General features: G+C 44.0%; 1 protein-coding gene across 3 annotated transcripts in view; it reads left to right on the top strand.

Moving 5' to 3' along the window:
• The window catches only part of LOC115152438 (zinc finger protein AEBP2-like), a 44,025-nt gene that overhangs the window by 8,826 nt on the left and 10,372 nt on the right, over positions 1-24,827 (top strand). For 2 of the 3 annotated variants that reach the window (XM_029697325.1, XM_029697326.1), the window contains exon 5: positions 19,629-19,696. In XM_029697325.1, the coding sequence (XP_029553185.1) occupies positions 19,629-19,696 (68 nt within the window). Of the gene's footprint in view, positions 1-19,628; positions 19,697-21,616; positions 21,780-24,827 lie in introns of all 3 variants that reach the window. The other variant, XR_003867481.1, reaches the window with a different exon arrangement.

Raw genomic sequence — 24,827 nt, forward strand, 5'->3', positions numbered from 1 at the left:
TTGTGAATGACTGTCTGTAATATAGTAGAGTATCACTAGAGGGCAGTTTGTCCCCTTCATTAAAATGGTTGTAGGTTGGTTGGTCTCTTCCTTAAAAGCAGAGGAAAGTAAAGGGTATCACAATCAACTGTGCTATTTTATCGCTCACCAGTAGCTGAGTGATTCCTAGTTTGCAGAGGAATGGCACTTGTCACTGGGCAGTATCACAGGGCATCCATGTATCAGTGAGTTTGCCTGCACACACTCTCACACTCAAATCAAGTCAAATCAAATACACATGTTTAGCAGATGTTATTGCGGGTGTACCGAAATTCTTGTAATGCTCTCATTACAGTACTCAAATGTGCAGGTGTAGACTTTACTGTGAAATGCTTACTAAAAAAGTAAGACATTTGATAAATAGAAATAGAAAATAGTAGGAGTACTGGTATGCAGGTGTCACATTTACGCAGAATTCTGCATTTTTGAAAATAAATATCATTGCACTTCTGTTGTCATCTGATGAAAATTAAGTTATTTTCTGCCGAATGTGTTGCGCTAATGTATATTCTGTGAAGAAAAATGGCTATTATAATAATGTCCATGTCCCTCGTCGGCCTTGAAAGAACTTCACTGGACTCTATGTAAACTGGAAACCATACATCCTGAGGCTGCATTTATTGTAGCTGGGGATTTTAACAAAGCTAACCTAAGAACGATACTTCCTATATTCTATCAGCATATCGAATGCGTGACAGGAGCTGGTAGCTTTCTGGATCATTGCTACTAACTTCTGCGACGCACACAAAGCCCTGCCTTCGGCAAATCTGACTATTACTCCATTTTGTTGCTCCCAGCCTATAGACAGTATCTAAAACAGGAAACGCCTGCGTTCAGGTCAATACAACGCTGGACTGACCAATCGGAAAATATGGCACTGTACAGCATGACGGTCGGGAGTACAGTACTGGGCTATTTAGCTAAAGAGTCCAGTGTCCTGCGGAAGACCGGGGTTCAATTCCCCGATGGGGAGGAAGAAGTAGGCTGGCCTTGATCTTAACTGACTTGCCTAGTTAAATAAAGGTTACACTAAGAGCGTAACATTTCTACACCCTAATTTTCCAATTCTAGTCTAACTAATACCCAAACGGAGATTCAGTGAAAATAAACATCTCATTGATATATCAAGACCAGTTCCCATGCTTGTCTCAGAGCAGCGCGAAACGGTGCTAAAATAGCTGTAGGCTTTTGCTTCAAATCCTATTGCTTCTATCTTCAATATGCTCTTTAAATAAATAAGACCTCCACCACTTTTAACGGCACATTACTCAACACTAGTGAGACTCATGTCGGCTACTGTAGGCCTACAGTATATAGAAAAATATGACGTGAATCTCTTTCAATAATTACATATAGAGGGTTGAAGGATATTTCTGTAGTTCAGTGATATTTATTCCCATAGTAATTTGTTGTGGATCCATAACTAAATAAACATTGGCATTTTGAAAGAGTATTTTTATCATTATTTTATAAATGAAAGCATAAAGATGCCGTAGTTACATTATTTTTGTTTGAATGTGCAGACTGGCACTAAGAACAGAACAACGGGAACGTTTCCCTAGTCAGCGCCATTTATTAGTGCAATGCCCCTTAAAGTGTTGCCAGTGTGGCGGGGTGGGGTCCACCCCCTCCCCCTTCCTCCTCCTCCTCCCTTCCCCATGGACTAGGTCGGTCTTCTTTGCGCGGCTCTGCGGCCCATCCCGAGCCCCCTGCCCTCATGCCTTGAACCTTGCGCGCTTTCAGTGTATACAGCTGGAGAACTGCAAGGCAATCCCATTGTGCGCCTCTCGGGAGCCATGACCAATATACACTGCTCAAAAAAATAAAGGGAACACTAAAATAACACATCCTAGATCTGAATGAATGAAATAATCTTAATAAATACTTTTTTCTTTACATAGTTGAATGTGCTGACAACAAAATCACACAAAAAGAATCAATGGAAATCCAATTTATCAACCCATGGAGGTCTGGATTTGGAGTCACACTCAAAATTAAAGTGGAAAACCACACTACAGGCTGATCCAACTTTGATGTAATGTCCTTAATAAAACAAGTCAAAATGAGGCTCAGTAGTGTGTGTGGCCTCCACGTGCCTGTATGACCTCCCTACAATGCCTGGGCATGCTCCTGATGAGGTGGCGGATGGTCTCCTGAGGGATCTCCTCCCAGACCTGGACTAAAGCCTCCGCCAACTCCTGGACAGTCTGTGGTGCAACGTGGTGTTGGTGGATGGAGCGAGACATGATGTCCCAGATGTGCTCAATTGGATTCAGGTCTGGGGAACAGGCGGGCCAGTCCATAGCATCAATACCTTCCTCTTGCAGGAACTGCTGACACACTCCAGCCACATGAGGTCTAGCATTGTCTTGCATTAGAAGGAACCCAGGGCCAACCGCACCAGCATATGGTCTCACAAGGGGTCTGAGGATCTCATCTCGGTACCTAATGGCAGTCAGGCTACCTCTGGCGAGCACATGTAGGGCTGTGCGGCCCCCCAAAGAAATGCCACCCCACACCATGACTGACCCACCGCCAAACCGGTCATGCTGGAGGATGTTGCAGGCAGCAGAACATTCTCCACAGCGTCTCCAGACTCTGTCACGTCTGTCACATGTGCTCAGTGTGAACCTGCTTTCATATGTGAAGAGCACAGGGCGCCAGTGGCGAATTTGCCAATCGTGGTGTTCTCTTGCAAATGCCAAACGTCCTGCACGGTGTTGGGCTGTAAGCACAACCCCCACCTGTGGACGTCGGGCCCTCATTCCACCCTCATGGAGTCTGTTTCTGACCGTTTGAGAGGACACATGCACATTTGTGGCCTGCTGGAGGTCATTTTGCAGGGCTCTGGCAGTGCTTCTCCTGCTCCTCCTTGCACAAAGGCGGAGGTAGCGGTCCTGCTGCTGGGTTGTTGCCCTCCTACGGCCTCCTCCACGTCTCCTGATGTACTGGCCTGTCTCCTGGTAGCGCCTCCATGCTCTGGACACTACGCTGACAGACACAGCAAACCTTCTTGCCACAGCTCGCATTGATGTGCCATCCTGGATGAGCTGCACTACCTGAGCCACTTGTGTGGGTTGTAGACTCCGTCTCATGCTACCACTAGAGTGAAAGCACCGTCAGCATTCAAAAGTGACCAAAACATCAGCCAGGAAGCATAGGAACTGAGAAGTGGTCTGTGGTCTCCACCTGCTGAACCACTCCTTTATTGGGGGTGTCTTACTAATTGCCTATAATTTCCACCTGTTGTCTATTCCATTTGCACAACAGTGTCGTGTCTTTGGCTATGCCGGATTAAGTGATATGACATGCTAACTTATAAAATGATTTCTCTGTAATTAATATTACCTGATTAAGCTAATCATGTAAATGTAATTAACTAGAAAGTCGGGGCACCACAGAAGAACGTTTATAGAGCCGTTATCTTCCGAATAAACTCTTAAAATACTTAGTAATATTTTACATCGATAGCAGTCAATATTAACCCTTATCTTATTTTCAGTCTCATAATGAAAGTTGTAAATTCTTGGTTATCTTCACGAACCCTGGCTAACAAGTTGAATCAGCAATACAAAATTGGGTTTAATTATTTATTTACTAAATACCTAAACTAATCACACAGAATTACAAATACACAGAATACAATGATGTCATACAGAATTCACCCCTGGTGAACGGAACCTGTATGAAAGCTGGTTACACAAAGGAAAGGGGGTTGGGCTTGAATGAAAAAGCGGGAAGATTTAGGAACACAGAAACAGCAGCTATGCTATCGTAAATACATTATCTTATGCATTCTAAATTACCGCCCATTTGGAAAAGGAAAATGCAATGAATATTTACTCTGAGCTGCGCTTCGGTAGATTGGTCGTAGATGCTGGCCGGGTTGGCCAACAGATCTTCTTGTACTCGGAACAATGTCTCTGGTGGTAAATTGGATACATGGTGGTATCTTCGTCTGTTTGTTAGACTGGATCCGTCGTCCGTCCTTTCCTAGCCCACGTTAGCAGCGGCTAACTCAACGGCTAGGAAGTATCACTTCTGTAGTGAATAAGCTCAAAGTTTATACCAGTTCATACCATAGCTCACGCCAAGGTTGGCTTAGTTCTGTTCTTGACATGTGTCCTTCTAACGTAGAGGCTGCACTTTCCTTATGAAAACCCAATTCTCTCATTTGGAAGCTAAAATTACATTTAATCTCCTAACAAACAATTTCAATATCAAACATTTCAATTGCATAACAATTCCATGTGACTCTGATAACTAGAGGGTGTATACTTTCTCAGGTACAGTTTATGTCGTCCTGTCATCAATCATAATGTCCCAGATAACAACGAACCTGACATACATACTCATTACGTTATCAAGCATATTTCCAACTGGTTTTATTATGTAAATATGGTTCCTTTCCCCCTTTGTTTGATGTTCCCAGACTCTCTATATTTAACAGGACAGCAGTCCTTCAGTAGGGTCAGTAAGAGAGGGGAAGGGAGAAAGGTATTTATGGGGGGGTCATAAACCTTACCTACAGGCCAACGTCATGACAACAGCATGTGAAATTTATTGTCAATCAGTGTTGCTTCCTAAGTGGACAGTTTGATTTCACAGAAGTGTGATTGACTTGGAGTTACATTGTGTTGTTTAAGTGTTCTCTTTATTTTTTTGAGCAGTGTATATTGTCCTCCTAATAACAGGGTTAATAATATATCTGTGAGAATATCCAACGGGATGTTATATAATTCTAAATTAATAATGATAGTAATCGCTTTGTTTAGAAATTACAATATTATGGAGATTTTGTTTTCAAATAACTTAAAAAGAGCAAGTAAAAAGCCATTCTTGAACATGGGGTGAGACTTTGTTACTAATTTGTAAATAAAGCCAGTTTGTTATTTTGAATTATTTATTTATGTTTTTAGAGGGAGAAAAACCAAAAACCTACAGTCATCTCATGTGTCTCCCAGTCGAGACAGGCACTGGTATTGAACCAGCATAGACCGTTGCACCACTCAGGCACTGTACAATGCGCCCGGTCAGGAGTGGCCTCAGTACTACAGTAAGAGCAAAATAATCCTAACAAAATAAAATAATAAAAACCTTAGTGTAACAACAGTTTTGGTAAGTAATACTGAAGTTGTGCACAATTATCAGTTTCTATTTAGGCTTATGTCGCCCATTCATTGTCAGAGACACAGTAGCATCCAAAAGCACAATCAGTGCTCTAACTCACCCTTGCGCTGGTCTGGATTAATGAAGTGGTGATGCAGGGTACCGTACTAAACCACAAGTTACCTCTAAATCCCGCGGCGTAAACTCCCAACTTTTGAAGGAGGAACCACTGTATGTGTGATATTTGTGCATCTGTAACTTTCTCACTCATAATTATTCACGATTTATTCACGATTTAACGTAATCATGGTAGCATCCACATTAATGCAGAAGTGTTAAGAAACATTCTAAACAAACTGAAACAAACATTATTTACCATTCATTTCTATTGGGCACAAATTCAACTAAAACACAACCAAAATAAACGGCAAATGCAAATTTGTAGAGTCACAAGCTTGATGTACCCATTGCGTGCTATGAATGTGGGACCAAATACTTAACTTTTTACTACTTTAATACACATACAAGTGAATTTTACATAATACTTTTGGTCCCCTAAAATGGGGGGGACTATGTACAAAAAGTGCTGCTATTTGTAAACGGTTTACCCGATATGGATGAAAATAACCTAAAATGAATGCTGATAGTCTGTACTTTAACTGCATAGTCATTGTTTGATTTCAAATCCAAACTTTTGGAGTATAGAACCAAAATAATAAAAATACTTCACTGTCCCAATAATTACGGCGGGCATTGTAACTCATATCATAGGCCTAATAGCCCTGTAGCTCTTTTTACTTGCACACAAATAGCTGGATCGCCCCAGCCTGCCCTAGGGTCCACCGCCCTGCAGTGCCCCAACCCAACACACCCCACTCAGCTTTAGGATCTGAGTGTAACATTCATTATTGGTTTCAGGCGTGTTAGGCCAAGGCCAGAGTGACAACCACATTAGAGTGTCTAGTTTGAGAAACAGACGCCTCACAAGTCCTCAACTGGCCGCTTCATTACGTAGTACCCGCAAAACACCAGTCTCAACGTCAACAGTGAAGAGGCGACTCCGGGACTTCTGACCTGATTGCTCAGTTTGGCCAGGCGGCCAGCTCTAGGAAAAGTATTGGTGGTTCCAAACTTATTTCATTTAAGAATGATGGAGGCCACTGTTTTCGGTACCCTTTCCCAGATCTTTGCCTTGACACCATCCTGTTTTGGAGCTCTACTGGCTTGGTTTTTACTCTGACATGCACTGTCAACTGTGGGACCTTATATAGACTGGTGAGTACCTTTCCAAATCATGTCCAATCAATTGAATTTACCACATGTGGACTCCAATCAAGTTGCAGAAACATCTCAAGGATGATCAATGGAAACAGAATACACCTGAGCTCAATTTCGAGTCTCATAGCAAAGGTTCTGAAATCTTAAATAAGGTATTTCTTAAAACCTGTTTTCACTTTGTTATTATGGGGAATTTTGTGTAGATTGCTGAGGATCTTGTTTTTATGTAATCCGTTTTAGAATGAGGCTGTAACGTAACAAAATGTTAATGCATCTGAATACTTTCCGAAGGCAAAAATGTATTTCTGAGATTATATGAACATGACTGGGCATTCAAACATTTCTATATCTATTAATCATCATTAATAGTGTCTCCCTGGTCTTCATCACATTTTTGTTTGACATGTTTTGTGTCATCGGGAAAAGACTCCAACCCCTGATACAGTTTGGAAATCAACTTTTTTCAGACTCCCAAACAGCAAACACTGGACAGGCCAGAAGGTTCAAATATTTTAAATCTTTGAAGCTTCTGGCTTGTCCAGTGTTTGCTGCACAGAGAGAATAAGGTGTTGCATCTGCAAAAGTTCACCTTTGTGCCACCACAGACTTGTCTTCCCTGGTTGCCTGACCCTGCTGAGACCCCATGCCACCATCTGATCCTGCTAAGATGAGGCATGACAAAGAATTACATTGGTTACATTTATACATTATATTTTCCGGTAAATGGAGTCAATGGTTCATTAATTGAAATTACCATTATTTCCAGATCCCAGACTGTAGCTTTAAACTAATGTCATGTAGGCATACCCATCAACTCAAAATGGAACTTTGTTATCATTCAGTGGTTGTTATAATATACCGCAAAATTCACCTGACTTCCGTAGACTGGTCTTCCCTGGCTGTCTGACCCTGCAGGGACACCTGTCACCATCTGATCCTACTAAGACATGATGAGCATAGTAGTGTGTAGTGACTGTGCACCATGTCAGTGAAGCTTGTAGAGCTGTTTATGCCGTGTCAGTGTGAAACGTAGGGAATTGGCTAGGGAAACTAACAGCTCAATAATGTTGCATTGCTGTACTGACTCTAATAAAAAACTCACATTGTGCTGACAGAGAACTTCAGAATATCGGTCCTCAATTGTTTGGCTGCTAGTTTCATTGTTTGATTCAGGTCTAGTGTGATTGATGCAAAAATAATAGCTAAAGTTTGAGCTAACTAGGTACATCAACTGGCGAAAACTAGCCAAGTTAATATACTTATTTTAAAACTGGACAAAACAAAGACTACAAGACCTTTCCATACACGCAACAGCTATTAGATACTGCTACCTGAGATAGCTAGAGGCTAGAGCTAAACTGGCTGTGGTAGCTACTAGCTAGCTACTTTAGCTAGTTCATTCACTTCAGACAGAACTTCAGTTGAGAGGGGATGAAACATTAGCTAACGTTAAATGTCAGTTAGCTACACTACTGTCGTGGAAATGTTCAGTCAATAATATTTCTCAAATACCAGAGCCGGTGAGTTCAAATAGACTTTATTACAAAGTAATATAAGCCGAGCTGGTTCATGAAGCAACTTACTTTCTAGCCTTGGCACACACTTTTTATACAGGTTTCATCCTTACGTCACACACATAGAAACTCCTCTTCATGTTAATGATTAATCCCCTCTGGCATTTAGCCACCATTATCTTTTTGCCTTGCACTAATTTTAGTTTGTTTTCGCATTAGGGCATAAATTATATTGGTGGTGTAACCAGAGCAACAGTAAACATTAGGCCATAGAAATGGTACAAAAATAAACAGACATGCCCACTCCTAAGACAGGTGCATGTCTAATGGTGCCTAATGCCCTAGACACACATATAGAGTGCACTTATTCTGTGCATGTCTAAGATGTATAATGTGCACGCATGTACTGGAAAATTCCCAATATATCCCTCCTCTGGGGCTTACTAATTTCCAAACCTTAAAGTTTGTTCCAGTACAAGTGGGAAGGAAAGCACCTTCTATGTTGCTAAGGAGACAATCTGCCTCCCTTTCACCTTATCAACCTTTGCTTCACTTTCTCATTCATACTGGGGAGTCAGGACCAAACATCTCCTTTCACATATAGCTAGAAGGAAGTAAAAGATCCCTCAAGACAATTGTTCTTTAACATACAGTGTAAAAGCATGTGCATAAATTTTTTAGCCTTGCCCGAGGTTCTCAGTTATGTAAAATATAAGAATAACAAAAACATAAAAAAATGTAAACTAAACCTCATAAACCCTTATAACGCTGTTCTCAATATGACACATAAACATGGCCCTCCCTCACAGACACCTCTCTAACAACTGTTTGGTCATAAGTGGAAAAAACCTGTTAAAGAATTAAGGGCATGGTCCATGGACTCTTGTAACTGGAAAACCCTATGCCACATACATGTCTAGGCAAACAGATATTCAGAAGGTCTAACATCATTTATCATTCAGCAACTGTTCCATTGAGTACATGGTTATATTCTGTTATACTATGTGCATACTTTAAACACATTCTGTATCCCAACATAAGGGGCAGTCCCCCTTTTGGCACATGACACAGAAAATTAGGTCAGCATGATGAAATTTCACATCATCTAGTTTGCACCATTTTCACAAACCTCAAACATCGCAGGTTCAGGTACTGTTCATGTACCTGTCACAGGGGATTTGCTAAACAGTATACAATTGTCCATTCTATGTTTTTGGGCTGGCCTACTTATACCAGCCATTTGTTGTTGCTTTTCTCAATTTTGGGTCAATGTTTGATTCTGGGGTAGTTTCTTCATTGTGGCTACCCCGGTTGGTAACCAGATGTCCAGATTTTCTGTAGCAACCAACTTTCTTGTGGTTTTGTCATTGTCTTAGTTGGTGTACTAGTGCTAGTGGGAGGTGTGTTTACCATTTCTTCCTGGTTTGCCACTGTTGCTGTCAAGGCCATTCTACCATTCTTCATCTGTCCTGGTTTCCACTGTCTGTTAGGAGGACCATGTGAGGGCAGAGAAGTCGATGGTAGAGAAGTCTCCTTCCCATTCTCCTCTCGTTGTTTCTCCGTCACCTTGGACAGCGCCTCCGTCAGGGATATCTGACAAAGTAGGTATGTCATCAGGAGTAACAGGCATGTCACTCCTCTTTATCCCTGGACTCTGGATATTCAGGAGAGAGTGTCTGTTGGCTATTGGGAGATGCACCTTGGTCCTCTTCTCCTTCTGTTTCCTTCAGGCTCCTGCCTGGTGTATCAGCATCCTCTTCTTCCTCATGGCTCGATGGTCGCTCGCTGATCCCCTCCGGAACTCTGGTACAGTGGTTTAAATGGTACCATGTAGTGCTTCCTGTCACCTGGACGGCTGTTGGTGTTGCTAGGACCACTTTGTAGGGACCCTCTCACCTTGGCTCGTTCCACTTCCTCCGGAACACTCTTATGTAGACCTGGTCCCCTGGGATCACCGGACGGGGAACCTCTGGTCCTGGTTCAGATTTTCACCTTTTTTTCCGTGAGGTTTTCAAACTCAGAGACTTATGGCCTCTGTTCTATGATTACACCATACATAATCTTATTTCCATCTCTCATCACACAACAAAATGACATTCCAGCTGAAGCTGGTGACTTCCTTCACTTCAGCTGAGCTGCTTTTAGTTTCTCCACTTTCTCCTTCTGGTTCCTAAGAGATTGGCATAATAAGTCTTGGAAAGCAACGAAAAACACAACAGTATTAACAATGTGGTAAGATATGCATGAAAACCAAAGTCTGAGACCATGACAATTCCCACTCTCTCTTCACCTGACTCTATGGCTCCAGGATACTTTTCTGCTGGACCCCACAAAAATGAAGGCCCTAAAAAGCATCCTCATGCTTTCGACCAGTCTTCCCCTTTCCGGCCCCAGGTTCCGAGAGGTGTTCCCAAGCTATGTCATTTTCACTTTGTTCCCCATCTCCTTCATTGCCACTTGATAGGCACGTCACCTGATAGGCAAGTGCGTATCCCTAATCAACACTACATTATCTTGAGGTAACTCAGCACTGTATATGCTTTCACATAAATGCCTTGTGTGTGGACCAGACCAACGCTGTCCCAACACCCCCCGCCTGGTGTATCTTGATGTACACTCAACTTCCAGAATTCAGCCCATGCCCTTGGTTATCTCTGGCTCCTTATGTGCTGCTTTCACCTGAGGTTATACACACTGCAACACATGGGTCATTTCCTGACAACATGAACTCTCCTCCTATGGCAAGATCACTAATTTGTGATATTTAAATAACAGCACCCCCTGTACTCCTATCGGTCTCCCAGTTACCAGTTACCAATCCATGTGGCACGAGTCTTCATAAACTGATATCCCAACAATGCTACTACTAACATGGCCCATGCCTATAGTCTCCTTCAATTACGGTCCCTACAGCAACTGCCGTAAGAATAACTCCTGCATGTAATCTGTCAAGTGTTCGCCGGCTGTTAGAAATTGGGAAAGAGATTAATGAGTTGGAAGAATATCCAACTTAACAAAAGTCTGAGTCACAGGTTTCTTGAAAGTTTACCATAGTGTCTGAAATGCCACCACTATCTCTTTTACTCTCACCATGCTCTGAGTATGTGCAATTTTCAATTTAACTTCATTAACTCCCTACATTGTGCACAGTTAGCTGTCCTCCCTCTCCTATGAGCTATCTCCTGTAACAATATACAGTCTCTGGGAATGACACTTCTCTATCACCACGACCTTTATGAGCCCCCACAGATCTTTACTGCAGTCACGTTCCATCCCATTTAACAGCCCTGTGTAAACATTCTGTCTCAAACACCTCCTCCTGCTACTGATACATTTGCACATATATCATTCCATCTAACCCATAACACACTAGTCACTACTTCTAATGCACTTCTTCAGTTCTAAACATACTACAACATTCTCAAATCAATTAGTCAATATACATCAGTCCCTCCACCAGAACAATGATCACTCAAATGTTCCACGAAACCTAAAAACATATTGACTTGAAAAGGAAAGAGAAAAAAACTAAAATAAACACATGTTTAATAACTTCGCACCACTTAGTGATGCGACTAAAACTAGGGGAAAAAAACGTACATACGATACGTTCTATGCCCATGTTATTCTGGTCTCTATGCCTTCTCCTTTGTCTTCATCCATGGGTGTTATTGCAAAACACAGACTATGAGCCTTGTATGCAATTAATTGTACTGTATCAACCAGCCATATCTATGTATCGATGCGATTTAACATTAAAATGCTGATGGCATCGTAAAACAAAAGAAACCAAAAAACTTTGTTTGACCCAAGCGGTCATCCAGTTCTCTAACAAACAACCTCCCTGTCGGAGGGCACTTAGAGATAAGGTTTCTGGAGCCTCCCTAGGTGTCATAAATGAATGGTACAATTTGAATAGAGACTGGTGTTTCTCATTCATTTAATAATAAAATTCCACCTGTATTCGATCATTTCTAGTGAGATTGATCAGGCCTCAGAAAGTCAGGATAGAGGGCATTCGACACCTATTCAAATATTTCCTCTCCCTTTTCTTTCCCTGTCCTTCTGAAACCATTTAAATACCTTTCAAAACATTTCCATCCTTCTGCATACCAAATTTAAAACTGAATTGAAAAGACCCCATCCGAAATAAATCCCACAGTATTAACACAAGTAACGTTTATTCATAACGTGTGTGTGTGTGTGTGTGTGTGTGTGTGTGTGTGTGTGTGTGTGTGTGTGTGTGTGTGTGTGGTAAACCATATGGCAAAAACAAACAAAAATGGCCAGGCCTTATTTAATTTGGTAACTCCTCTTTACTACTGAATCCGGATTCTTTTATACCTACAATGTGTTTTACTAACCCCTCTTCCAAGACCATAGCCTCAGGAAACATTCCAAAGAGAGATAATGAAACCCCCTCCTCTTCTGGAAAAGAAAGTGTACATTTCGTTAGCATTCACAATGCTACATCTTAATCAGCAATCCCAAAGTATTATTTTCAAACCAAACATGATAATGGTAAATCCACTGTCCTTACTGCTGTGGCGGAAGAATCAGAATTAGTTTTGTTACATAAATAATTAAGATGTCTTATCTGCATAATATGCTTATGTGATATACTTGTTATTAGAATGTATCCCTTCAGACTCTGGTGTTGGCAGTTGCACTTCTTCCCTGAGCTGAGCTGTGGCTCAGTCACCTTGGGTCCAGAGAGGGGAGAGGTCAGGCTTGTCTTTCACATGTCCATGGTGCTATGCAGAATATCAGAAAGGGAAGAGGACAGGAGGGAACATTGTCTTCATATGTGAATGTATCTTTACCTATTCTTAAACCATGTGAAGGGATGGCGTGGTTAATGGGGAACCAATTACTTGTCTCCACAATGTGGATAACTTGTGTATAAGGTAGTTGTTGTGAAATTGTTAGATTACTTGTTAGAGATTACTTCATGGTCGGAACTAGAAGCACAAGCATTTCGTACACTCGCATTAAAACAAATATAAATTGATTTGTCACATACACATGGTCAGCAGATGTTAATGCGAGCTTAATGACGAGTTTGGAGGGTACTATGGTGTTAAATGCTGAGCTGTAGTCGATGAACAGCATTCTTACATAGGTATTCCTCTTGTCCAGATGGGTTAGGGCAGTGTGATTGCGTTGTCTGTGGACCTATTGGGGCGGTAAGCAAATTGGAGTGGGTCTAGGGTGTCAGGTAGGGTGGAGGTGATATGATCCTTGACAAGTCTCTCAAAGCACTTCATGATGATGGAGGTGAGTGCTACGGGGCGATAGTCATTTAGCTCAGTTACCTTAGCTTTCTTGGGAACTGGAACAATGGTGGCCCTCTTGAAGCATGTGGGAACAGCAGACTGGGATAAGGATTGATTGAATATGTCCGTAAACACACCATCCAGCTGGTCTGCGGATGCTCTGAGGACGCGGCTAAGGATGCCATCTGGGCCGGCAGCCTTCCGAGGGTTAACACGTTTAAATGCTTTACTCACGTTGGCTGCGGTGAAGGAGAGCCCGCAGGTTTTGGTAGCGGACCGTGTCGTTGGCACTGTATTGTCCTCAAAGCGAGCAAAGAAGTTGTTTAGATTGTCTGGGAGCAGGACATCGTGGTCCGCAACGGTGCTGGTTTTCTTTTTGTAGTCCATGATTGACTGTAGACCCTGCCACATACCTTTCGTGTCTGAGCCATTGAATTGCGACTCAACTTTGCCTCTATACTGACGCTTAGCTTGTTTGATTGCCTTTCGGAGGGAATAGCTATACTGTTTGTATTCGGTCATGTTTCCAGTCACCTTGCCCTGATTAAAAGCAATGGTTCGCGCTTTCAGCTTTGCACGAATACTGCCATCAATCCACGGTTTCTGGTTGGGGAAGGTTTTAAAAGTTGCTGTGGGTACAACATCACCGATGCACTTGCGAATAAACTCGCTCACCGAATCAGCTTATGAGGAACATATCCCAGTCCACGTGATCGAAGCAATCTTGAAGCGTGGAATCAGATTGGTCGGACCAGCATTGAACAGACCTGTGCACAAGCGTTTCCTGTTTTAGTTTCTGTCTATAGGCTGGGAGCAGATTTTCCGAAAGGAGGGCGGGGCAGAACTTTGTATGTGTCGTGGAAGTTAGAGTAACAATGGTCCAGGATTTCTTCTGCCCGGGTAGCCCATTCGATATGCTGATAGAATTTAGAGAGTCTTGTTTTCAGATTAGCCTTATTAACCTCTCTAGGGTATGTGGGACGAAATCGTCCCACCTAGTCAACAGCCAGTGGAATCGAGTGGCGCGATATTCAAATACCTTAGAAATGCTATTACTTCAATTTCTCAAACATATTACTATTTTACACCATTTTAAAGACAAGACTCTCGTTAATCTAACCACATTGTCCGATTTCAAAAAGGCTTTACAACGAAAGCAAAACATTAGATTATGTCAGGAGAGTACCCAGCCAGAAATAATCACACACCCATTTTTCAAGCTAGCATATAATGTCACAAAAACCAAAACCACAGCTAAATGCAGCACTAACCTTTGATGATCTTCATCAGATGACACTCCTAGGACATTATGTTATACAATACATGCATGTTTTGTTCAATCAAGTTCATATTTATATCAAAAAACAGCTTTTGCATTAGCATGTGACGTTCAGAACTAGCAAACATACCGAAAACTTCTGGTGAATTTACTAAATTACTCACGATAAACGTTCACAAAAAACATAACAATTATTTTAAGAATTATAGATACAGAACTCCTTTATGCAATCGCGGTGTCAGATTTTAAAATAGCTTTTCGGCAAAAACACATTTTGCAATATTCTGAGTAGATAGCTCGCCATCACGGGCTAGCTAATTTGACACCCACCAAGTTTGGCGTTCACTAAACTCAGAATTACTATAAGAAAAATTGGATTACCTTTGCTGTTCTTCGTCAGAATGCACTCCCAGGACTTCTACTTCATCCACAAATGTTGTTTTGGTTCAAAATAATCCATAGTTATGTTCAAATATCCTCTGTTTTGTTCTTGCGTTCAAGACACTATCCGAACGGTGACGCGCGGACGCGTATCGTGACAAAAAAATTCAAAATATTCCATTACCGTACTTCGAAGCATGTCAAACGCTGTTTAAAATCAATTTTTATGCGATTTTTCTCGTAAAATAGCGATAATATTCCGACCGGGAGACGTCTTTTTCGTTCAAAGACTCAAAATGTAAAATGGCCTCTTCACATGCATGCGCGCACCCGTCTCATTGTTCTCAGATCGACCACTATCCAAATGCGCTACTGTTTTTCAGCCATGGACTGCAAAGTCATTATTCAACGTTCTGGCGCCTTCTGAGAGCCTATGGGAGCCTTAGAAAGTGTCACGTTACAGCAGAGATCCTCTGTTTTCGATAAAGAGAGTGTAGAAGGCCAAGAAATGGTCAGGGAGGGCACTTCCTGTACAGAATCTTCTCAGGTTTTGGCCTGTCATATGAGTTCTGTTATACTCACAGACACCATTCAAACAGTTTTAGAAACTTTAGGGTGTTTTCTATCCAAACAATTATATGCATATTCTAGTTTCTGGGCAGTAGTAATAACCAGATTAAATCGGGTATGTTTTTTATCCGGATGTGAAAATACTGCCCCCTACCCTAGAGAGGTTAAAATCCCCAGCTACAGTGAATGCAGCCTCAGGATATGTGGTTTCCACTTTACATAGAGTCCAAGGAAGTTCATTCAGGGCCATCGATGTGTCTGCTTGGGGGGGATATATACAGCTGTGATTATAATCGAAGAGAATTCTCTTGGTAGATAATGCGGTCGATTTGATTGTAAGGAATTCTAGGTCAGGTGAGCAAAAGGACTTGAGTTCCTGTATGTTGTTATGATCACACCACGTCTCGTTAATCATAAGGCATACCACCCTCGCTCTTCTTCTTACCAGAGAGATGTTTGTTTCTGTCGGTGCGATGCGTGAAGAAACCTGGTGGCTGTACTGACTCCGATAGCGTGTCTCGAGTGAGCCATGTCTCCGTGAAACAAAGAACGTTACAATCTCTGATGTCTCTCTGGAAGGCAACCCTTGCTCGGATTTCGTCTACCTTGTTGTCAAGAGACTAGACGTTGGCAAGTAGTGAACTCGGGAGCTTTGCGCGATGTGCCCGTCTACGGAGCCTGACCAGAAGACCACTTCTTCTGCCCCTCCTGCGGCGCCGTTGTTTTGGGTCGCCGGCTGGGATCCGATCCATTGTCCTAGGTGGTGCACCAAACAGAGGATCCTCTTTGGGAAAGTTGTATTCCTGGTCATAATGTTGGTAAGTTGACGTTGCTCATATATCCAATAGTTCCTCCCGGCTGTATGTAATAAAACTTAAGTTTTCCTGGGGTAACAATGTATGAAAAAATACATAGAAAAACAAAATACTGCATAATTTCCTGAGAACACGAAGCGAGGCGGCCATCTCTGTCAGCACCGGACAACAACATCTGCTAACCATGTGTATGTGACAAATACATTTGATTTGATTTTGAATATGGCTGAAAAAAACTTGCTAAATAGATGTTTTCGTAAATTAACTTCATGACAAAAAATATGCACTATCGTTTGTCTCTACATTAGCTAACATATTCCTCTCAATTGTACATTTTTGCTTGACTCGTTATGACGTTATAACTACATTCACCAGGGACGGGTGGCCCGTGTCAAATTCGTCATTGGTCATATAAAAACCTTGGGACTGTCACGTCCTGACCAGCAGATGGAGCTGTTGTAGTAGTTTGGGGGTCAGGACGTGGCAGTCTTGTGGGTGTGTTTGAATGTTCTGTGTGTCTTGTGACTCCTGATCAGGAACAGCTGGGGATCGTTGTTCCTGATTGAGAGTCATATATGTAGGAGTATGTTTGTCACTGGGGTTTGTGGGTGGTTGTTTTGCACTGCGTTTTCTAGCCTGCAAACTGTTGCTGCTGTCGTGTTTATTGTTTCCTGTGGATCCTTTACTCCTTTTGTTGGGTAATTAAAGATGAGTATTCACATACCTGCTGCGCCTTGGTCCATTTATGAAGACAACCGTTACAGAACCACCCACCACCAAAGGACCAAGCAGCAGAAGAGGAGGAAGCCACAGGAGAGAAAAAAGGAGGAATGGACTTGGGAACAGATCCTGGACGGAGAGGGACCATGGACTCAGGCTGGGGATTATCACCTCCCGCAGTGGGAGATTGAAGCAGAGAGGCGCTATTACGAAGAGAGAGAGCGCAACGAGCGCGAGAGGCACCCCCAATACATTTTTTGGGGGGGGCACACGGGTAGCTTGGCCAGGCCAGGGAAGAGCCGTAAGCCAGCTACCCGTGACTACAAGGAGGTGCATATGAGGTGGAGGGCGCCATGTTACGCTGTGGTACACACCATCTCGCCTATACGGACGCACAGCCCAGTTCGCCCAGTACCAGCGCCCCGCAGGTGCCAGGGCAAGGGGAGCATTGAGCCGGAAGGGGTGATGCCAACCCTGCACTCAAGACCGCCAGTGCGCCCTTTCGGTCCGGTGTTTCCCGCTCCCCGCACTAGCCTGGAGGTGCGTGTTCTCAATCTGGTACGCCCAGTACCAGCACCACGCACCAGGCTTCAAGTGCGTAAACCCAGCCTCGCCAGTCAACAGTCACCAGAGCTGCCAGTCAACAGTCACCAGAGCTGCCCGCCAGTCAACAGTCACCAGAGCTGCCCGCCAGTCAACAGTCACCAGAGCTGCCCGCCAGTCAACAGTCACCAGAGCTGCCCACCAGTCAACAGTCACCAGAGCTGCCTGTTAGTCAACAGTCACCAGAGCTGCCCGCCAGTCAACAGTCACCAGACTGCCCTGAACTGCCAGAGTGGCCAGACTGCCCTGAACTGCCAGAGTGGCCAGACTGCCCTGAACTGCCAGAGTGGCCAGACTGCCCTGAACTGCCAGAGTGGCCAGACTGCCCTGAACTGACAGAGTGGCCCTCCTGCCCTCCGGCCCAGCCCGAGTGGCCCTCCTGCCCTCCGGCCCAGCCCGAGTGGCCCTCCTGCCCTCCGGCCCAGCCCGAGTGGCCCTCCTGCCCTCCGGCCCAGCCCGAGTGGCCCTCCTGCCCTCCGGCCCAGCCCGAGTGGCCCTCCTGCCCCCCGGCCCAGCCCGAGTGGCCCTCCTGCCCCCCGGCCCAGCCCGAGTGGCCCTCCTGCCCCCCGGCCCAGCCTGAGGGGCCCTCCTGCCCCCCGGCCCAGCCCGAGGGGCCCGTCTGCCAGGGTCAGCCCGAGTGGCCCGTCTGCCCGGCGCAGCTATCGGCGCCATCAAAGTGGGCGACGCCGAGGGTGGAGCGAGGTCCACGGCCTGCACCTGAGCCACCTCCAGGATAGGTGGGTTGGGGAGGGAGGGTGTAGCACAGTGCCGTCGTTGACGGCAGCCACCCTCCCTTCCCTCCCTTATTGTTTAAGGGTTAGTGTTTATGGGTTTTGTTGGGGATTTTGTTTGTTGGTGTTTTTTTTTTTGTTAGGTGCATTCCGGGGTCTGCACCTTGAGGGGGGGGTACTGTCACGTCCTGACCAGCAGATGGAGCTGTTGTAGTAGTTTGGAGGTCAGGACATGGCAGTCTTGTGGGTGTGTTTGAATGTTCTGTGTGTCTTGTGACTCCTGATCAGGAACAGCTGGGGATCGTTGTTCCTGATTGGGAGTCATATATGTAGGAGTATGTTTGTCACTGGGGTTTGTGGGTGGTTGTTTTGCACTGCATTTTCTAGCCTGCAAACTGTTGCTGCTGTCGTGTTTATTGTTTCCTGTGGATGCTTTACTCCTTTTGTTGGGTAATTAAAGATGAGTATTCACATACCTGCTGCGCCTTGGTCCATTTATGAAGACAGCCGTTACAGGGACCCAATTGCATAATGAGTGCTATAACTCCCCCTTGTGGTGGTCTGGAGCAATGAAGCCGTGACGCTGGGTACCTCTAAGTCCACAGTGTAAGCTCGCAACTTTTAAAGGAGGAACTACTGTATATTCACATCACCAAATAATTGATTATTACACACTGTTTTGCAATGAAGGTCTACAGTAGCTTCAGCAGCACTCTGTAGGGTAGCATCATGGTGTAGGCGGAGGACAGCTAGCTTCTGTCCGCCTCTGGGTACATTGACTTCATACAAGAACTAGGAGGCTCAAGGTTCTCACCCCCTTCCATAGACTTATACAGTAATAATGACAACTTCCAGAGGACGTCCTCGAGTTTTTTTATGAGGCTAACTGCTCACTGTCTCCGTAGATTCCTGCGTCTGTTTCTAGCACCGTGGAATGGAAGCTATGTGATAAGAATTCCTTTAGCATCAGCCCTGGAATGGATACCTGAGATATTCCAAGATCTCTGGCTTCTGTCTGTCTGGATTGTGGAATGCCATGTGCTTCTTAATGTACTGTACATCACAGAAAGGGGAATGTAGAAGAGATTCCATTCCAAAATAGAACTGTTATGTCTTCACTCATTCATCCCTTTCAAACTATTAAAGACTTTCAACTTCCGTCTGTCTTTGCTCATCTTCTCCACTGTGCCCCAGCTCTGCTGAATGTTATTTATCTCAGTCAACATTCTGCTCCGCCAGTGTTGTGTTTTGGTATTACTTTAATCATCTAATGAATATTATAGCATTCCTGACTCATCTTCTCCATTCACCAGGTGATAGCCAGGAGGAAAGAGGGCTCTGGGAAGGTAAAGGTGCTGCTCCACTGGACTCCAGAGGACATGTAAGTAGTATGGACTATCTTGGACACCATAATTGACTCTGAAGGGAGTATTATGGTCTTTTCAATTTGTTGTTGTGTAACCAGGATAGTTCACTTAGCAACAGCCCTGGCCTTTTTCGAGGCATCCATAAAAACATCCCATTGAATAAATCAGAAAAATTCTAAATAAAGCAACATAAGAAATTGGTTGATGGGCAGGTGATGGTGTTTGTGTGTGTTGCTGATGCTTTTATGCATGTCTTTTCCATCCTCCTCCATACTACAACAAGTTGGCCCCTCCTCACTGGGGCTTGCTCTAAATCTGTTACACTCTTGGCTGTGCTAATATATGTCGTGGATAACGGGCCCAGACCAAGTCCTGTGTGTTTAAGTAGACCCTGCAGAACCATACGCTGCTGCCCAGTTTCTCTTCGCCTTGCAGGGCTCTAGACAAACTTTTTCCACTGGTCAACCTTATCAGTTTATGGCACAAGCAAATATTTTGGTCGCGCCAATTTTTTAGCCACTGCGAGGTGATAATGACCTGACCTGTGCCCTGTAATGTACCTGCATTCCATACAGAACCAGACTTATAATGACTAGCCGTCTTTGAAATTAGCATGCCCTTGATGGGCTTGACATTCAGGTAAGTAAAAGTGTACATATTTGGAGGGTGTAGTTGCCCTTTAATTCAAATTAGTGCCTAGCAAGAGACCATGTGATGAGAGTTTGCTAAACAAATAACCCGATATTTGATACAAATATCATGATATCATTCTGCCAGGTAGGCCTACTTTTTAGTCAACATTTAATTGGGAAGGTTTTTTGGGAAAGACTTTAGAAATGTTCATTCAGGCCTCCCGGGTGGCGCAGTGGTCTAAGGCAGTGCTAGCTGTGCCACCAGAGATTCTGGGTTCATGCCCAGGCTCTGTCGCAGCCGGCCACGACCGGGAGGCCCATGGGGCGGCGCACAATTGGCCCAGCGTCGTCCGGGTTAGGGAGGGTTTGGTCGACAGGGATATCCTTGTCTCATCGCGCACTAGCGACTCCTGTGTCGGGCCGGGCGCAGTGCACGCTGACCAGGTTGCCAGGTGTACGGTGTTTTCTCCGACACATTGGTGCGGCTGGCTTCCATGGGCACTGTGTCAAGAAGCAGTGCGGCTAGGTTGGGTGGTGTTTCGGAGGACTCATGGCTCTCGACCTTTGCCTCTCCCGAGTCCGTGCGGGAGTTGCACCGATGAGACAAGACTGTAACTATTACCAATTGGATACCATGAAATTGGGGATAAAAAAATGTATTCATAAATACAATTTTTAAAAAAAGAAATGTTCATTCAAACAACAGTGCATGATTACTGAATTGCACATCACAGATTCAACCAAACTTTTTGAATGTGCTACCTGGTCTGCATACCCATTGTTGCAGACTGGTTGCTGTTTGAATAGATCTTGATAATAATACTTTTAAAAAGCTAATTGTGAACCAAAAAACTAAATGTGACCAGCTACATTTTTTCACTGGCACTCTAGCGACCAATAAAAAAATTGGTGTTGCACTGCCAAGTCAAAAGGTCTCAAATGCGAGTGTTTTGGTCACAGTTTGGTCTCTCCACTGAAAGAGAAATGGAGTCCACAATCAGTCAATGCCATCACTCAGTGGTCTGCTTGAAAATCCAGCTAGTCCCAGAAACCTAGTCCTAAACCTCGCTCTGTAAGTCTGCCTCCTTTCCCCATGCATCCGGTTGGCTCTTGTCAGTCCAGTACAACCAAAACAAATTTAGGTTTCTGTCTTTCTCACAATCTTTCTAATAGTGACTTGTAAGTGTGGCAACCCATCCCAGCCCTGGCCAACCAATTCCAGGCCAGTACTGCTAAACTAGATTCGTGGTGCTCTGTATTGGACTGTGCTGTATTGTTAATGAGATATGTCTACTTGAACAGTTACATGGTGAACCACAGCAGGACAGGCCTGTAGCCTTGGGGAGGTGAGCTCTGTCCTCTGACTCCGTCTGTGCCTCTGAGTGACTGAACCTCCATTGAAGGGACTGCTCTGCCTTCACCTTGCCTCTCTGTGTAAGGGAGCGACGCAGGAGATGAGAAGCAGGTACAGGGAGTGAAGGTTTACCAGCTGACGGACATGAAACGGAACAGTGTCTAGCCTCTTACATCTACACGTTCCGCTAGCGGAACGTCTGCTCCAATATCCAATGATGGGCGGGGCGCGAAATACAAACTCCTCTAAAATCCGAAAACTTCCACTTTTCAAACATATGACTATTTTACAGCTATTTAAAGACAAGACTCTCCTTTATCTAACCACACTGTCCGATTTCAAAAAGGCTTTACAGTGAAAGCAAAACATTAGATTATGTCAGCAGAGTACCCAGCCAGAAATAATCAGACACCCATTTTTCAAGCTAGCATCTAATGTCACATAAACCCAAACCACAGCTAAATGCAGCACTAACCTTTTATGATCTTCATCAGATGACACACCTAGGACATTATGTTATACAATACATGCATGTCTGTTCAATCAAGTTCATATTTATATCAAAAACCAGCTTTTTACATTAGCATGTGACGTTCAGAACTAGCATTCCCACCGAACACTTCCGGTGATTTTACTAAATTACTCACGATGAACGTTCACAAAAAGCATAACAATTATTTTAATAATTATAGATACAGAACTCCTCTATGCACTCGATATGTCCGATTTTAAAATAGCTTTTCGGATGAAGCACATTTTGCAATAATCTAAGTACATAGCCCAGCCATCACGGGCTAGCTATTTAGACACCCAACCAGTTTAGCCTTCACCAAAATCACATTTCCTATAAGAAAAATGTTCTTACCTTTCCTGTTCTTCGTCAGAATGCAGTCCCAGGACTTCTACTTCAATAACAAATATAGGTTTGGTCCCAAATAATCCATCGTTATGTTCCATCAAGACCATTGCTCGTGCGTTCTAGACACTATCCCAATGCTAAATCTCGGCCACGAGCATGGCGCAGAATGTGACAAAAAATTTCTAAATATTCCATTACCGTACTTCGAAGCATGTCAACTGCTGTTTAAAACCAATTTTTATGCAATTTATCTCGTAGAAAAGCGATAATATTCCGACCGGGAATCTGCCTGTCTGTATACTGAGGGAAAAACCGAAAGCCGGGGGCGGGGCGGGTCGCGAGCGTAAGGCTTAGTCCACTGAGTGACCACTTAGCTTTTGCTCTCCTTTGTTTCAGCCAGGGCTTTGAATTACGTCATTCCTGTTTTTCCCGGGCTCTGAGACTCCATTGGAGACGTGGGAAGTGTCACGTAACAGCAGAGATCCTTAGTTTTTGGAAGAGATGTCAAAGAAAGCAAATAAATGGTCATACAGGGTACTTCCTGAACAGAACCATCTCAGGTTTTTGCCTGCCATAGGAGTTCTGTTATACTCACAGACACCATTCAAACAGTTTTAGAAACTTTGGAGTGTTTTCTCTCCAAAGCTAATAATTATATGCATATTCTAGTTTCTGGGCAGGACTAATAATCAGATTAAATCGGGTACGTTTTTTATCCAGCCGTGAAAATACTGCCCCCTAGCCATAAGAGGTTAAACAGGAACGCATAACAAACACAATATGGAATAATGCAGACACAGGGAACACAACCACAGAACAGACAGATATACAGGGGGTAATCAACAAAGTGAAGAAGTCCAGGTGAGTCCAATGAGCGCAGCTGCGCGTAATGTTGGTAACATTGATGACGGGTAGCCTGGTGCCCTCGAGCGCCAGGGAGGGGGAGCGGGAGCAGGTGTGACACTGAAGATTTTCACAGAGAGAGAGATGAAGAGACAGAGGCAGGGAAGAAAGTGAGAGAGATGTAGTGAGGGAACAAGAGAGCCAGATGGAGCAAGACACATGAGAGGGGGAGCTAGCAAGTGAAGGACCAGATAGATTGAGGGGGAGAGGACTAAAGGAGAAAGAGAGATGGAGAGGAGACGGAGTGGGAGGCAGCCAGAGGAGGGATGATTTAATAAGAACTATTGTAACTGACAGCTTCCAATACAGTATCTACCCTTCTCCCTCCGGCTCTTTCGTCTGATTCATCTGGAAATAGATGGAGAGAGATCAAGAGAGAGAGATGGAATAGAGGGTGAGAGAGATGGAGAGAGAGATGGAGAGAGAAATTACAGATGGATAGAGGTCAGGGACCTAGGAAAGGGACCTAGGTCCCAATTCACTCTGACTGTGCAGGAGAGTCAGTGACACTACATTGAGTCATACATTCTCTGAGCAGCAGAGCCGTACTGTAATAGTGCTGTGGCATTTGGCATGATTAATTATCACTGTCTATCGGTCTATCTGTAGAGGAGAGTTGAGGGGGAGGAGATATCACTTACTGAGACTTTTACTGATGGGGTAGAAGTGAGAGAGGGTGGCCATATTATATCGGCATAATCTTCAGTCCATTCTGGGAGTGTGAGTGGATCTATTACTGAAGTGTAGTAATGTACCCTCACTGGATCTGTAGGGGACGGTGTTAATGTGTTTGTGTTTGTGTCACTTTCAGGGAAAAGTTTGACTTCATGTTTGTTTCAAATCAAATTTTATTTTATTAGTCACTTGCGTCAAATTCACCTTACAGTGAAATGCTTACTTACGAGCCCCTAACCAACAATGCAGGAAAAAAAACAGATATGAATAAGAAATAAAAGTAACAAGTAATTAAAGAGGAGCAGTAAAATAACAATAGTGAGACTATATACAGGGGGGTACCGGTACAGAGTCAATGTGCGGGGGCACCGGTTAGTTGAGGTAATATGTACACGAAGTTAGAGTTATTAGTGACTATGCATAGATGATAACAGAGAGTAACAGCGGTGTAAAAGAGGGTGTGGGGGGGGAGCAAATAGTCTGGGTAGCCATTTGATCAGGAGTCTTATGGCTTGGGGGTAGAAGCTATTTAGAAGCCTCTTGGACCTAGACTTGGTGCTCCGGTACTGCATGCCGTGCGGCAGCAGAGAGAACAGTGACTAGGGTGGCTTGAGTCTTTGACAATTTTTAGGGCCTTCCTCTGACACCGCATGGTATAGAGGTCCTGGATGGCAGGAAGCTTGGCCCCAGTGATGTACTGGGTCGTTCGCACTGCGGTCGAA

This window comes from Salmo trutta, chromosome 17, assembly GCF_901001165.1.
Source record: "Salmo trutta chromosome 17, fSalTru1.1, whole genome shotgun sequence".
Taxonomy (NCBI): Eukaryota; Metazoa; Chordata; class Actinopteri; order Salmoniformes; family Salmonidae; genus Salmo; species Salmo trutta.